Here is a 17645-nt window from a genome sequence, read left to right on the forward strand (position 1 = left end):
TTTGTCAAAAATCATTAGGATATTAAGTAAAGATCATGTCCCATGAAGATATTTTGTAAATGTCCTACTATAAATATATTAAAACATATTTTTTTCGATGAGTAATATGCATTGCACTTCATTTGAACAACTTTAAAGGAGATTTTATCCGTCTTTATTTTTTTTCAGACTCCAGATTTTCAAAGTAGTTTAATATGTTTATAAGTACTGATACACAGACAGTGTGGTAGTAGGCTATGCGTGCTAATAATTAATGGTGAGAATTGGTCTTCTCCGTCTTGGAAGCGTGTGTTTTTGGTATTTCTCCGGTGTTGAGTACAGTACACACGTCTGACTCAGATCCTGGTGCATCTGAGGATTGACGCGTCAGCGCGCGTCTGGGGCGTTTCTCTCCGTCTTTAAAAGCGCACCTGAGCGCGACGCACGTTATTTCACGGAATGTCAGGATCAGTCGCGTGCAGCAGCGGGACGCTGAGGGCCCTCGCGCTCGGGGCCCTGCTGGGACTGGTTTATGGAGGACCCAGACCCGAGAACAGAAGAGAGCACGCCGAGTGGACGCAGAGAGTTCAGTATCCCGCGGTGGACGACGCTCAGCGCGTCATGTTTCCATCGGTGGACGACCCACAGGTACAGAGACAGATCTGATGCATCTGTGTGAATGAAAACAGCTTATTAGCCTAAATCAAATGCGTTTTGTCTATAATTTCATTCAGCTTTCATAATTGCTATAAACCGATTTGTTTCATTTCTATACTGTATACAGAGGTATGAAGTATAAGGACACTGGAAAAATAGTGTAGTACCAGTTTTCACTCAGAAATTGCTAGTAAATCTCATAAACAATTACAAAGAAATGGCAAGTAAAACAATGTTACCTCAATTGTTTTTTTGTTTTTTTTTACAAACTCGAAAAATAACCTTTCACATATTTTAGACATTGTCAAATATAAGTGTTTTTTTTACTCGTTGATACGTCAATATAGACACTCGTTTAGATTTTAGAAAAAAAAAAAACTAATTAAAATGAAAAAAAAAAACTATTTTAAATAGGAGGTATTTTATTTAAAACACTTGAGTATCAAAGTCGTGACTTAAACTATATGCTTTGTTTTTCAGTCAGATATGCTCATATGACATTTATTTTTGCTATTGAGATTATTACCCAATATCTGATAGTCTGGCATTGGGAACTGTGATTTAATTTAATGAGTAAATTATTTTTTTTCCACTTTTGTAAGTTAATCTTTGCCTGGGTGCTTTTACTTTTGAACAGAGTTCTTTCATCTAACTATAATTGTTATGCACATTGCCACATCTCACAATATGTTATACATATAACTTAAACAATATTTCAGAGGCAACTCAAATTACACTGGATTGGACATGTCCAAATACTTCATCTTCATCATGTCATGATTTGTGGAGGTGGTTTGTTTTGTTAACTCAGTATCTCTCTCCTCAGAGATGTGCTGCTGGTTTCTATCTGGACAGAAGCGGTGCGTTTGCTCGTTGTGTTCGCTGCTCCTGTAACGGTTTCTCTGATGAGTGTGAGGAGAACACCGGCCGGTGTCTGGTAAGAATGTGCTCGGTCTTCAGTGTTGCTCCATGGATTAGTCTCCTGTGTTTGTGTGTAGTTCAGTAACACGAGTGCTCTGTGTAACAGAAGTGCAGTGATAATACAGCAGGAGATCACTGTGAGCGCTGCAGAGACGGATATTACTCACACGCTGCTCAGAGGAGATGCAGCGCATGCCCATGTCCCTTCAGCAACCTCGCCAACAAGTAAGAGTCCCATCTGTGATGGACACAGCCCTGACAGAAACACTGCCGCCAAAAACATTGACGTTTCAATATTTGGGGCTTTTTGCCTTTTCATGCACTTTAGCTATATGCATCTGTAGATTTCAGTTACAGCCAGTATGCTAGTAGGCTACGCGTGCTAATAATTAATGGTGAGAATTGGTCACTGACATCCTACCAAAACAACACTGATACAAATGGCTTGGGTATCTTCTCTCCGTCTTGGAAGTGTGTGTTTTTGGTATTTCTCAAATATTCATCGTCACAAACATTGAGCAGTAAATCATCATATTATTCTGATTTCTGAAGATCATGTGACACTGAAGACTGGAGGAATGATGCTGAAAATACAGCGGAGCATCACAGAAATAAATTATACTTTAACAGATATTCACACAGGAAACAGACAATTTAAAATTTAATAATATTTCACATTTATTTATTTATTTTCACTGCATTTTTGATCAAATAAATGCAGCTTTTGTGAGCAGAAGTGACTTTCCGAAGGGTTTTACTGAGGGGGTTGTTCATATAGCATTCACCTTTAAAAAATGTGTGTTTGTGTGTATGTGTGTGTGAGAGAGATTTATGGAGTGATAAAAGGAGAAATCCAAAATCCCCTTTGTAAAAAAAAAATAAAAAATAAAAAATAAAAAATAAAATAATTCATATTGTTTTGTTTTAATGGGTTAATGCCTTATTTGCATATTCAGACATAACATTTCAGAAAACATGTTTGCAATCCTTAGTGTAATCGATCAGCTGAGGAAGTACGGTGATATATTGTGCCCACTGTTTATTTAAATGTAAATAACGGTCGATGTATGTTGTGAAGTAATGGTGGCGTCTCTTTCCTCAGTTTTGCTTTGGGCTGCACTCAAAGCGATGGCAGACTTCTGTGTCTGTGTAAAGACGGTTACACCGGCGAAAGATGTGAGCGGTGAGTCTGCAGTATGTACAGATCACATCAGAGCTGAAAAGACAAGCTCAAACCAGCATGCATTTCTGTGCTTGTCCAGGCTGGTTCATGCTGATCAGGTATTGGTCAATCTGCGTGGTTTTCTACTCCAGCTGGATGTGACCAAAAATGATCCACAAACGATGTTATTTTGCTCAAAAAATGAAGTGCATGATATCAGATCATTGAAGCTTGCGATCGATCAGCTCCTAGAGGAAATACACAACCTGTGCGGATCTGTGCGCTGCAGAGATGAATCTGTCTGTGCTCATGTCTCCTCAGATGTGCTCCGGGATATTACGGCGATCCTCTGGTCTCCGGTGGACGCTGTCGTCTGTGCAGCTGTCCTGGAAACCTGTGTGACTCTAACACTGGAGGTGTGTGTGTGTGTGTGTGTGTATTATATGCATTTAGCTCTTCATGGGTGATTATCACATTTCGACTCAAAATGCTAGCAAAAACATAGCACAATAACATTCAATTCTAACTCCCAACACAAACTATTTCTCAATACCACTGCAAAAATATTAAAAAACATCATAATGGATATGGATGTTTTACTTTTAAGTTCTTACTTTTTAAGTTTTCATAATTCTTAACAATTATTGTTATTAGAATAATAGCTACTTTTAATTAGCATGTAAACCAAATGATAATACAAAAAAAAAAAAAAATTCTGCTATGTCCTAATGCAGATACATTAGAAAAATAGACATAAATAAATATTTTGATTCTTTAAGTAGCATTTTATTTCTTATAGTAAATATCAAATAAGACCTGAACATCTTCTATGTGAAATTCACCCATAAACTATTTCTCTCTCTTTCTCTCTCTCTCTCTTTTTGCTAATTTAAACTGTTTTCTGCGGTAGATTTGTAATGTATTAATGAGTAGATTTTTATGGATATTGAAATCATAATAGGGTTGAACTAATCAGTTTCATAATAATCAGAGAATATTTCCATTCACGATGTAGTGTGCAAGAACTCTCTGGAGCTCCAGGACACAAACACAGAGGAGCGTTGTGAAGGTAGAGGATGTTACTAGCATCTCACAAACCTCTGGCTCTGAATGTCTTCATTATTTTATTATCTTATTATTTTGTAACTGTGTGTGTGTGTGTGTGTGTGATTTTTTTCAGAGTGTGATAACTGTGCACAGAAACTGCTGAACGATCTGGAAAAGTTTGATGCTGAGCTCAGAAGAATTAAAGATCAGCTGGATGTCGACTCTCTCAGACCTTCATCTAAAGAGCATCTGAGGAAGCTTGAAGAAGCCATTACTGCCACAAGGGTATTCCCCCATCTCCTTTCCTTCTGTCTTATTCCTGTAGTCACATGAAATTGTTATATCAAGTCAACAGTTATTACTGCACATAAAACAAGTGTGATCATGCACATTTTAAGGGTCTGACACACACACACACACACACACACACACACACACACACACACACTCTCTTCTTCTTGCTGTCGCATGAAATAAGAATGTAGTTTAAAATATCATAGCGTTTATCAGTTAAATATATCATGTTTTCCTGATGGACCCAGAATCTGATGGCCAAGTGTCTGTTTTGTCATCCAATGTTTGGAAGAACACACATGAACACATCTCCTTCTGCTCTTTATATCCGTGATGGCTTTCTTTCAGGATCTGGTGAACACGTTCAGCTTCACCGTCGACAGCCAGGTGCCTAAAATTAACCAGCTGGAGCAAGATGTTATTAGTGTGACCAACAATATGGACAAGCTGAAAGAACAGGTACTAGAAGATGTGTTTTCTGATGCACAATATGCAGGTTTCATAAAGAATACTGTTTATGAGCCAGAGAGAAAATATCTATATTCTTGCAAGTAATTTCATAATATACAAAAAAGGGCCGCAAACTGTATTTGTTTAAATGTGTAAAAATAAATTTACATAGATTTTTACTTTTCCCTTGGGGGAATATGTTCATATTTTTAAAGCAATTATTTATTTATTTTTTTTTTTTTGCAGTTTAAATTTTTATTAATTTTATATAATATTATTATATTATTATTCCTTATTTTTCTTTTTTTGTATATGTTTAAATTAAATATATTAAATAAAAATTTAGTTCATTGAGCTTCAAAGTTTGCAACATATTTAACATATATTTAAAATACATTTTGGACAAATATATATATATATATATATATATATATATATATATATATATATATATATATATATATATATATATATATTCACTTTTTCGTATGGGATATTTGCTGCTGTGGATCAAATAACTCATGCACTGTTTTATGTCCAGGTCAGAAAGCAATCTGAGGATGCACAGAAGGCTCTTTCTAACGCTGAAAACAGCCACCAAAGAGCAAAAGATCTGGACAACGAGACACAGAACCTCCTCAGAAAAATACAGGGTAAGAAGGAACACAAACAGATTTTTTTTAATAATATTAATTTCCTGTAATTCTGTGTGGTATATGAAAGCAGATGTTTTGTAGATGTTTTTTGAACTGAATCTTTTGTTGCCTATTGATGAGATATTGCAGCATAACAAATTAAACACTTGTTTTTAATCTGAAAGTAATAATTTAGTCAAGTAAAATCATTTAATAAATAAAACTTATTAAATATTTTTTATTTTTTTTATTTGTTGTTTTGTTTAAAAAAATATGTAGCAATCATGAGTTATAAATTCAAAGGAATTGAATTAACTTATATTTGTTCCAGTGGGGTTAACTAATTTTTTTTTAGTACATTAAAATACATAAATGTAGTAATAACATGGTAATCATTCAAACATTCAAAACCCATAACATTCACTCATTAATAAGCAACTTCTTATTGATATTCTCATGAATTCATGAATTTGAAAAATGTGAAAATATTTAAAAGATTTGAATGTTACTATGTTATTACCATGTTATTACTGCATTTACTATTTTTTTAAAACAATTATTATTTGTTTTTATAGTATTACGTCATTAATGTTTTATAAAATATAGTTTTTTCGGGTCCAAATGGACCCATAGTGCAAAAATAGTGTACCAGTTGTTAACACATTATGCTGGTTAAACACCCACACTACATTTATAATAGGCAAATATCGTCTTTTTAGATTAAAAAAATAAATAATAATAATACATATTAGAATTGATATAAATAAAAAAGAAAGTGTTTATTAATGCTAAAGAAATCAGTAATGTATTTATGATATGTGTATTGTGCATTGTATTCGATTGTAAATCGAATTTTCGAATCATTAGGATATGAAGTTAAGATCATGTTCCATGAAGATATTTAGTAAATATATCAAAACTTAATGTTTGATTAGTAATACGCATTGCTAAGAAATTCACTTTGACAGATTTAAAGATAATTTTCTCAATATTTAGATTTTTTGCTCCCTCAGATTCCAGATTTTCTAATAGTTGTATCTCAGACACATATTGTTCTCCTAACAAACCACGCATCAATGCAGAGATGATTTATTCAGCGTTCAGATGATGTATAAATCTCAGTTTGGAAACATGGACTCTTATGACTGGTTGTGTGCTCCAGGGTGACGTGTGTGTACATGATTGGTTCCTCAGAGCTCCTGAAGCAGCTGATGGACTCCGAGAGCAGTGGATCCACTCTGCCTCACGCTGATTTAGCCAAACTCCTGGAGCAGGCTCAGAGCATGGTGAAGGAGATGCAGAAGAGAAGCTTCACGCCGCAGAAGGACGCAGCTAAGACAGAGCAAGCTGAAGCTAACAAATGTACATTTACTGTGGATTCATCCTGAGCACGTCTCAGCTGCTGATCTGTATTGACAGTGACTGCCAGCTGCCGTATTAATGTTTGGCTCTCATTGCAGTTCTGGAGGATGTTAGAAACATGACAAAGCGGTGCGATGAGAACGAGGCGGCGTCGAAGCGTGTGGACAGTCTGCTGAGCAGCTACGAGGACAAACTCAAAGCGCTGGAGGATTTGCTCAAACAGGCGGGTGATACGCTGAAGAACGCCAGCGGTCAGAACGACATCAACGCAGAAGGCCTCCGAGACATTCTGGTGAGAATCAAGAACCTCACAATCCTGGAAACTCAAAGACACATGCTGTCAACAGAGAATACATTCGGGTTTGATCTTTCAGAAGCGAGTGAAGGATCTGGAGCGTGAGAGAGACCGCGTACAGGATCAGATCGCTCTTGCAGTCAAACATCTGAAGGACACTGAAGACGCTCTGAATATGTTCAATGACAGCAGAACGGTGAGCATTCAGAAACACGTAGACGGTACATTTTGATATGGTATTTTTGGTATGATCAGCTCCAGTTTTAGTGATTTCGCTGGTGACAAAGCCTCTCATGATCCCACAGGAATACGAGAAGCTCGCGGCGCAGCTCAACAGATCAAAGACTGAACTCCAGGACAGAGTCCAAATCCTCTCACAAGCAGCAGCCAAAGAGAAGATCGTGAAACAGGCAGAAGAACATGCAGAAAACATGCACAGACTGGCCAAAGAGCTGCAAGAGTAAGACACTTGTGTCGCTTTCACTTCGATTGTCATCTCAATATAATTCCAGTTGCATTGGTTCATACATATTCCTTCCCCCAGAGGGCTGAGAATCTGCTGATATATTGCTGATATATGGCATGTAAGTGCTGTTTTTGTCCCGGACAGGGCTGTACAGAATGTGAGTGGACGCTCTGGTGTGCAGACCGCTCTCTCTGGGATAGAGGCGTACAAAAACATCACCGACGCCGTCAACGCTGCAGAGGAGATGGCGAAGAGGGCCAAAGAGGCGGCTGACAAAGCACTCAATGTAGGAGACATTCATGTCAAAGTTAGGATGTTAAGTATCTGTGTGCTTAAAATGACTGGATATCATTGCATTTGATGCCAAAAAAAGATAGCACAAGCATGCTTTTCAAGCCAAGCATCCACAAAAATAAGCTTCAAATAATAAAACAAAGATTAGTGTTAAAGTTAGAGTGTTAAACTATCAAGATTTAAGACAATTTACATTGAAAACTTTATTTGGTCTATGCTTAAAAAGTTGTTAGCAGCTGTGAAATGGATCAGAACTACAATAAAATACACTACAAATATAAATTATTAAATAATAAATTAACTAAAACAGTTCATTCATGTAATTGAAAAAATAATGAATAATTTATATTTAATTAATAAAATAAAATAATGTGGTCATCATCTGAGGAACTGTTTTCAAAAGTTTTTAAGGACTTTTTTGGGCCAATGCACAATGGCAAAAATATGTGTTTGGATTTTTATTATAATAATTTTATTCCAGGACGTCATTGAAGGGGACTTATTCAACAGAGCGATAGATCTGAAAAACGATAGCAATAACCTCCTTGAAGATGCCAAAACTGCTACTAAAGATCTTGAAGGTATGTGTGAATTCAATAAAAACCTAACTCTGTGAAGATCAAGCTACATGTTGAATCTGCTTTTACATAATCAATCATGTGTCATTTAAACACTGTATTCTGTCTTCATCAGGAGCAACGAAAGACCTCAAAAATCAGAAGAAACGCTTGCAAGCTGCAGAAAAGAAGAAGGAGGCACTGGGAAAGGATCTGCTCGCGGTTCAGGAGGGTTTGAAGGGGATTCAGAGAGGTGAGAGAACAGACCACAAAACAAGCCCATTCCTCACACAGACGCGTTCATAGAGAGCTTTGCTTTCTGAAATGACAAGTGCTGGCACGTTTGATTTACAAGCCCTGTTTTAGTCTTAAAGAGACAGTTCACCCAAACATGAAAACTCTCATCAGTTACTCATTCTCAAGTTGTTCCAAACCTGCTTGAGTTTCTTTCTCTAGTTGAACAATATATGTTTTCATTCTGTCCTATCACAGATGATATTGGTAAGATTATCGACGCGGCTAAGAAAACGGCAGCGGCGGCCATTCGCTCCACGAATGACACAATGGACCAGCTAAACAACATCCGAGCAGAAGTTACCAATATCTCCATTACTCCTACTCTCCCTAACATGGACAGTGCTCTCAATAATGTCGAAATGACCGGTAAGCGCTGCACCCGTAGTTTTTAATCCGTTTCTTTATCATCTACTGTACATCTTTAACCCATGCACTATTTTCTCGTCTGACAGTCAGAAACCTGAGCGGCTCCATCCCATCCCTGCTGGATAAAATAGATGAGATAAATTCTGAGTTAAGCACCGGGAACAACGTGACTGATAATATTAAAAAGATAAAGGAGTTGATCGAGCAAGCGAGGGAAGCTGCTAACAGAGTAAGGCTATTCATTTTATAGATTCAATCAACAGTAGATTGAAAATAAAGCATAACTGCTGAAGTGTAAAGCGACATCGCATTAGAATTGAGAAAAATCAACTAGAGTAGAAATTACTGTGACAGGACACGTGGATTGAAAAAATGGTCAGGTTCTCCTCTTAATGTTTCAATCTGGTGCAGGTTGTTGTGCCGATGAAATTCACGGGGAAAGGGTACGTAGAGCTGCGTCCTCCACAGGATTTGGACGACCTGCGGGCGTACACCGCTCTCAGCCTGTCGCTCCAGAGGCCCGAGAAACCCCCCAATCGGCTCGATGGGGGCAGCCGGCGGCGGCGGCAGACAGCTGATGACAATCTGTTTGTGATGTACCTCGGAAACAAGGACGTGAGTGTGCTTTAACTGTGCATCAACTACAGTTCATTCGGATCTTTCCAGGCTACATCAGGGTTTTATTTAGCTTGAGCATCATGCATGCATTCGTTAAATGTTCTCGCAGGCATTCGGAGACTACATCGGCATGGCTCTTCGCAGTAACATCCTGCACGTCATCTATAAGCTCAGTGGAAAGGAGTATGATATCGAGGCATCCAGCATCACCGAGTCCTCATCTGAAGTGTCTTTCTTCGACAAAATTGACCTTTACAGGTATAGTAGCATGCATCGATCACAAAAAACACTGCTGTTTTAAGATTGTTTATTTTAGGTTTGGTTTGAATTCCGGTCGTTCTCCATTACTTCCTGAAAACTGTGTGCTATCGCTGTCACTAAAAGGATTTATTTTTATATATATTTTTTTTTTCAGTATTGCATAGTAAGTGTGATTATTTAGATGCAGTAAAGGTGGAGTTGCTGCTGTATTATTGCATCCACTTTGCCACACATGTACTACAAATCATTTGAAAAAAGAAACAAAGAAAAAACAAATGCAATATATTTTATGTTATGAATGTACAGTAAATGTATCTGTTAGTATCTCCGAAAGCATCTGCAAGGTTTATGATCTTGGTAATATGCTGAATGCATCATGTGTGCATTAATTTATATGCAAACAGCTGCGTGTGTGCATAATGTTTTGTCACAAGTAGCTGCTGTTAAACATGTTAAAGTTTGCTCCTATTTAAAGGAATAAAGCATGTTTTACCCGTTTTGGGGCTTTTGTTTGCTGGAGCCACTGGTGCATCTAAATTAGTATAGTTGCATTATATTATATAATTAGTACTTGAACTATATCTTATATACCATACCTATTTTTTTTTTTTCCATATGTCATCTAGAATTTATCAAGATGCACAAGTCAATCAAACAAATCAATTCACGTCAATTAATCCGAAGCCTTCACAGCTGAAGGAATACTTGGGTGAACTGACACAAAACCTGCTGGACCTCAGCCCAGATCAAGTGGTCTTCTATGTCGGAGGATATCCAGATGACTTCACTGTAAATATGCATGCTTTTATTCTGTAGGATTCTGTTTGGGAAAGTTACTTTTCAAAGTAATGCATACGATATTGTGCGAACTGATTACATTACTAGTTACTTTTTATGGAAAGCAATGTATTACGTTACTTTTGCATTACTTTCTGTTTGAGCTGAGTTTGCTTATTTGTTTTTAATAACAACAACTTGTTGTAAATTCAAAAGTAATACAATACTTTACTAGTTGCTTGAAAAAGAAATCTGATTACGCGACTCGTGTTAATTGCCCAAAGCGTTACACCCAAAACTGGTGATACGCTCTTTAATTCTTGGTGCATTTTTAAATACATATTCGTTTTTTTAAAAAGAGCATTTCTGTCTTTTGTAGCCACCAGACTCTCTCAACTACGGCAAATACAACGGCTGCATTGAGTTTTCCACCTTCAATGACAAATTCATCAGTCTGTACAACTTTAAGAACGCGGTTGATATTAACTTAGAAACCCCTTGCAAGAGGTAAGCTCTTAACACGTGACTGCAGATATGCTGATGTACTTATGAGTAATAATATACTCACATTCACTGTTGGTTTGTGTGTAGATGTTTCTTTGAACATCACATTCAGTAAAATCTGTTTCTTTTGGCTCAGACAAATCCCACTGTTGATCTCAGACTCAGAATACTATGAAGGCACCGGTTACGCCAAAGTGGAGCTTGGAAAATTCCCCAGTTATCTGTCGATCTTACAGCAAGTGGAAACGAGAGCTAAGGATGCTCTTCTGCTGTATTTAGGAGACGAGGAGGATGTAAGAGTCTGAACCTTTCCTGATGTGTCTTTCATACAAATTTCCCATAAAAGTAATTGTTATTTTAGTTCGTTATTTTTTTCACACTTTTCACACTTGTTTTCTTCATGCCCTATATCAGGACTTTTTCTACAGCATCTCTCTTGAGAACGGCTACGTCGTTATGCGTGGCCAAGACAAAACTAATATTTTGGAGCCCGTCATGAGTCAAGATAAAGCAAGCCTTCCTCCGGTAAGGAAGAGCCAAGTTGACTTTTTCTTTAAGATGTTGTCCAAAGTCACAGCGGTGACAAATAAATCGCACTCTGTCTTTTGCATTTCAGGGAACAGATGTGAAAGTTTTCATTTCTGCAGGAAGAGAGTTTACAGTCCGAGTAGGGAAGGTGGAGGTCAAAAGGACGGACGTCATTCCACAAATGTTCAAGCACTTCTACATCGGCGGGATTCCCGACTCTTTGCGTGAGAGGTCCGTGTCTTAATGTCTTCCCTTTGCAGTGATCATGAACTGCACATTTTTAGCATTCTCTAAAGTCTGCTTATAATGTTAGCAAGAATTATAAACCATAAAACATCATCATTTAGAAGTAATAGACAGAGCTGGGTAGATTACTCACAAATTTCAATATCAATTTTGTAATTTCAACTAACAGTTTCGCATATTACAATAATATAATGTGATGTACTCTGCAATCAGCTTGGGTCATTTGGGTTAAAAATCAACCCTGATCAAACAATCAGGAACAGAGTCAATAACACAGCTACTCACAATGCGACACTGAATCAGATATAGTCCGATTCAGCGCTGCATCGTCTATCGTATCGTTTCTATCGTCTGGAGCTCTTTTCTAAAGTTTCCTGATGTCATGTTACTCTAGATACAACATCAGTACCCCGGCTCTGAAAGGCTGTGTGAAGATCGGCACAGCGGCCACCCTCACCCCGAACGTCCTGGAGAAAGTGGGAGTCGGAAAAGGCTGCACTAAAGAGCTGCAGGTAATCAATCATCCAGATTTACATTTAATGACACGCTTAGTCCTTAGCCATCTTCAAGAACTGGCTAAAAACACATCTCTTCCATCTTTATTTGACCCTTTAACTCTAGCTTCTCTATTCATTTTTGAGTTAATTATATGTAAACATGTTATGCAGTCAGATTTTGATTGCTTCTATTCTAAAAGCGTCTGCTAAATGACTAAATGTGCATGTAATATGCTAGCTTGGTTTCTTCACCATTCACGACAAGAGAAAGGCACCTAACCATCATGCTATTTTCCAGATGTTGAGGAAAGCGGAGTTCGGCCTCGGCGGTGCACTGGAGAAACTCTATGAAGACTTCAGCTTAGACAGCGTCAGTCTTTCTCTGGGCTTCAGGAGCACAGAACCAGACGGCATCCTGCTGCAGAACAGCAAAAACGTGTGTATCTCTTCCACAGTCACACACACTACATGGTCAAAAGCATGTAGAAGTCGAAATGCCTTTGCACACTGAGTCCGAAAGTTGCCTCCAAAACTTTTGTCCGATTTTTTTTTTTAATCGGAAAAGGTTAGATTTTCCGGGTTTTCGCATCCATAGCAAGCATTTTGATCGGAAAGATGACGAATACGAAAAACGGATGCGAATATTTGAGACTCAGTGTGCAAGGACCTTAACTCTCATTGTGAAGAGCTCTAGTGGTTTGTGAGGAAATTAAAATGTTCAGAAGAGCAAACCAACAAACAAGTACATACACAAAAATACATGAAATATACATTTGCTTAAAAAAAAAAAAAAATGGAAATATGGAATAGAAAATGTATTTCTGAAAATATATTTAAAAAATAGAAATCTTTTTTAAAGCATTAAAAAATATATATATTCTCTCCATATATTTCAGTCCAAGAAAATGTATTCAAATTTGTCACAGCTGAAGAAATACCTGTCGTCTATAGGAAATGTGAACATTTGACACATTTGAATAACATTCAGTAAGAAATATACAATATACTGTATATTTCATTGAGATTTCTATTTAATATACAGTTTTAAGTTACATAATCCAATACATTCCACTGGTGGCTTTATTGTTGTATATATCTCTGTGTATTTGGCAGAGTAAAGACATGGAGATCTCCATGGAGAACGGATATGTGCTCCTCAGATTCCAGAAGAGCGTCTGGAAATCTACTAAGCAGTACCAGGATGGGAAATGGCATTATCTCACTGTTTTCAATCAGGGCCAAAAGTAAGATTCATTTGCCTGATTGCAGTTATTAATATGATTATAAAAAATATAATTAGCATCTTATAACATTTACTCAAATTATTCTTTACTGCCTTTTGTTGAAAAATAGCAATGAAAACAAGTCCCAGCCAGTAGGGACTCATTCGTTTAAATGAATGAACTGAGGGACTTCAAAAACACATGTAATTAAGCATTTTTCATTAATTTTTTTTTCATACTGATGTTCTCTTTTTGGTTTTAGCATTGAATTGCGCATCAATGAAGATGATCTTGGCAAGATAGTGACAGGGTCTTCATCTGGACCGTATTCTTCCAGCATGATCCTGGGCAAAGACACCTTCAAGGGCTGCATCTCCAACCTGTATCTGAGGAGGTCATTATTCACGTTTATGCCTCCGCTTGCTTAAACTCCTCATAAACCTATGTGTACATGGTCTCTTGGTTTACACCAGTGTGTCAGCTCATGTGTGTGTTTGTGTGTTTGCAGACCTGATTCTCTTTACAGAGTGGAAGATCTGGGCGCTTACTCTTCCACAGGAGACGTGTTGTTGAACACATGCACACGGAGTATCTAGCAGTGCAGCTATTAGCAGGTGGGTTTATCATCACCAGTAAACAACACAGTGTCTGGATTTGACAGCGAACTTAGTGTCTGTTTTGTGTTCTTTGCTTCCAGAGGCGAGGAGTATCTGATGCAGACGTTCCACATAGAGATCTTTGGAAGAAATGCTGTTATATTACAGCGTAACCAACTCACTTTAACCTGCTGCTGCATTTCATTGTTTGATTTAAAATAAAGATATTTTCATGGCATATCTATGGTAGTTTTCATTCCATGCTTCCAATAGAGATATAAAAATTGCATTTAACAAATAACAGTTTTGCAGTACTGTAAAGGGTTGCTGTGTTTTTAAGCTCATCTAAATTGGCTTCAGAATGTTTGCCTGCACTTTTACACATCAGGTTTATTTCGTAACTGTTCACATTCGATAGAGACATAAAAGTGTAAACAAGAAAACTCGACAAAGACATGCTTTTTTTGGACAATTGTTTGTGTATTTGTCTATTTAAGTTTAAGCAGATGTGAAATAAAACTGAATTCAGGGTTAAAGTTACCTCTGTTGTGTGCTCTTGCAATTGAATGGTGAAAAATTGCTTGAATGTTTCAATCGACAAGACTTAATAAACTTGTATAAATGATAATATATATATATATATATATATATATATATATATATATATATATATATATATATATAGGTGATTTTTATTATTTTTACCTTTTAGTCTGAATATTTCTTTAAGAAAATATAAGCAAATAAGCATTTTTTTTTTCATTATTTCACCAAAAAAAAATATATATATTTTTTTTATCAAAATCTCTTATGAAAAATGAACAGATGGCTTGGGTTTTGAGTCACTGAGTGTCTGTGATGCCATCTGGTGGGAAACAATGGCATAAAATTGCATTTTATAGTAACAGCCTCTAGAGGGGCCTATAGAATCCTATGGAGACTTTTAACTGAGCAAAATATGAGAAATTAGATAATCTTGAGCCTTCAGTTTGGTTGTTTATGGATTCAAAGAGGGTTAATTTGTGAGCTGACATTCGGGAGCAGATGGCCACGCCCCAAACGATCACCTGATTTCCCAAAACGTCCATATATTGGGTCACCTCATACCGTACTGGTTGTCTCTTTCTCTTGAAGACAACTGATCTAGAGAAACCGATAAACTCAACTGGTCCAGATGACCATCTGCTTGATTTCAGTCCCACTACTTCGGGGATACCTCTCAACATTCTGAGCATTCTAACACGAACTCATCTCAACAAAATGTTCAGAGCAGTTTCCATGCTCTGTTCTCTCTGTCAGCAAGATCTACGAACAGAGATCATCATATCCATAGTAGACATGGAACAGAATCCTTGTGATCTGCTTTCCCAGCACACAACTCCCGCTAGCCTTCTCCAGCGCTCCTGTTGAGGCCTTCCAGAGCCGAGGTCAACACCAGAAACTAAACCACGGCTCACCTTCAACGTGCACTTAAATCTAAAGGTATCCAATTCAATCGTTCAGATAACAAGTGTCACTTGAACCAGTTATGCTCTGTGATTGGGCATACGTCAGAGCTTATGTGTGCGTGACGGTATCATAAAAAGGATGAGGAAATAAGAGATAGACTTGTTATAGGGATTAAAGACAAAGTTCTTTCATTGAAGCTGCAAATGACAAGTGACCTTACTCTGAAAAAAGCAGTTGACATGGCCAGGCGTTCTGAGTTAGTGTAGCAACAGAACAGCGAAGCTGGTGCATCAGGGCACGTTGATGAAGGGAAATCAAAAGTTTATAAAAATAAGTGGAAAAAAACAATATGAGGCAGCAGGAGGACGAGAAGAAAATGAAAAGAAAAACTGTGGTAGATGTGGGCGCAGACATGCAAGAGACAAATGTCCAGCTAAAGACAGAGAATGTAACAAATGCCACAAAATTGGTCACTTCGCAAACAAATGCAAAACCAGAATGATACAAGAAGTGACTGAAGAAGTTGACAGCTTATTCTTAGGATCAATAAATGAGACTATGACCAAGAATGAGGCTACAGTGGATGAAGTCATCACAGATACAGAGCCACCATGGCGCACAACACTAGTGTTATGCCACACTCCAGTCAGCTTCAAGATTGATTCTGGTGCTGACACGACAATAATAAATGAGGCTACATAGCGGCCTCCACTCCCCATTCGTTTGTGGTGAAAACGCCACAAGGAGACACCATCAGACGAAACTGGAGGCACCTGCAGATTGTCCACCAAGAAAGGAACGACTCTCCAACACAATCACCAAAAGTGTCCAACCCGCCGGGCAGCATAACATCAGCTACCTGTCCAACTCAAAATAATTCAGAGACTGGTAGCATAACATCGTCATAACAGAGTTTTGAGAACACGCTCTGGACGTGTTGTGAAACCTGCCGTCAAGTTAACTTACTAGTCAGAAGAAATGAGTTAACTAGTGATGTTCACAAATGAGTACAGACCACTTATGTTGAAGGACAAAAGGGAAGGTCTGAGAAGAATGTTTGTTTATATTTGCTTGTTCAGATGTATTTTGTTAATGTCTACTTAAACAGCAAGTTTAAAAATAATATTGATAAATAGAATAAGAGTTCTTATGTTTATTTAATACATTTTTGAAAAAAAGAGAATATGGAAAATATTGTGTTTTATACGGAAAAGTAATTTCAAGGTATGTTTCTGAGAAACAGTTGCTTTGTTTAATACTGTATGAATCCTTAGACTAAAAGGGGGGAGATGTCACGTGAACCAGTTATGCTCTGTGATTGGATATACGTCAGAGCTTACGTATGCGTGACGGATTCAGGAAGATAACACAAGAGAGAGATTCACGTGTATGCGGTTGCTTCATGCTGAAATTGTCAGGGATACGCGGGACTCAGATGCAGGTAACAGAGTTTATTAGCCCACACTGGGCAAACAGGAAAAAACAGAAGAATGGCTACTCCTCAGAGTAGAGCAAAAGAAACCTCTCAGCGGGGACCAGTCCAAGCGTCTTCTGTGACGCAACGTCAGGTCTCATCCACCAGAGCGTCGTTGGGGAACGCAGCGTCAAGTCACACCAAAATCCCTGAAGGAAAGGACAGAGTGCAGAGAGGAGCTGGGGGTCAGGTCTCAGAAGATCCAAAAGAGAGGTGAGGCAGGGACCGGAGGCAGAACCAGTCTAGACTGACAAGAGCAGTACCCGGGGAAAGAACACAAATCCAAAAACACGACAAGGCAGGACTAGGCAGACAGGTTGAAACAATCACACTCGAAGCACAAAACAATCACAACGGTCTGACAAAAGACAGAGCACGAGAGGAACTAAAATAGAGGAGAGCTAATGAGGAAGGAGTGGCTACAGGTGTGACGGAACACAGGGAATTAAGGGTAACGAGTGGGAGGGGGAAGAAACACTGACAGCAGAACACATGAGCTGTCAAAACAAAACCCATGTGTTCTGAGACTAGACACACAGACAACAAGACAAAAATATAGCAACACAGACCTAAGTCATGACAGTACCCCCCCCCTCCAGCAGCGCCACCAGGCGCAACCCGGAGGGTCTCACTACGTCGCCGGCGGAAGTCCTCAATCAGAGTCTGGTCCAGAATATCCCGAGCCGGAAT

At 38.1% G+C, this 17645-nt stretch overlaps 1 protein-coding gene across 2 annotated transcripts; it reads left to right on the forward strand.

Moving 5' to 3' along the window:
• Positions 1 to 416: 416 nt before the first annotated feature.
• LOC113046152 (laminin subunit alpha-3) lies at positions 417 to 14566 on the forward strand. 2 transcript variants are annotated; one of them, XM_026207062.1, is made up of 31 exons: positions 417 to 627; positions 1463 to 1573; positions 1664 to 1782; positions 2660 to 2740; positions 3041 to 3135; positions 3735 to 3788; positions 3900 to 4051; positions 4409 to 4519; positions 5052 to 5163; positions 6340 to 6507; positions 6606 to 6799; positions 6882 to 6998; positions 7108 to 7262; positions 7413 to 7554; positions 8044 to 8143; positions 8256 to 8372; positions 8612 to 8782; positions 8869 to 9011; positions 9194 to 9397; positions 9510 to 9658; positions 10288 to 10450; positions 10818 to 10945; positions 11079 to 11235; positions 11357 to 11467; positions 11559 to 11701; positions 12111 to 12228; positions 12512 to 12649; positions 13327 to 13457; positions 13699 to 13830; positions 13945 to 14050; positions 14134 to 14566. In XM_026207062.1, exons 1-30 carry the CDS (start codon positions 439 to 441, stop codon positions 14030 to 14032), a joined length of 3993 nt encoding a protein of 1330 aa, XP_026062847.1. In that variant the 5' UTR covers positions 417 to 438; the 3' UTR covers positions 14033 to 14050; positions 14134 to 14566. The 2 variants fall into 2 exon arrangements, with proteins under 2 accessions (XP_026062847.1, XP_026062848.1); XM_026207063.1 differs by having other exon boundaries at positions 6885 to 6998.
• Positions 14567 to 17645: the final 3079 nt, after the last annotated feature.

Source organism: Carassius auratus, chromosome 27, assembly GCF_003368295.1.
Source record: "Carassius auratus strain Wakin chromosome 27, ASM336829v1, whole genome shotgun sequence".
Lineage (NCBI taxonomy): Eukaryota > Metazoa > Chordata > Actinopteri > Cypriniformes > Cyprinidae > Carassius > Carassius auratus.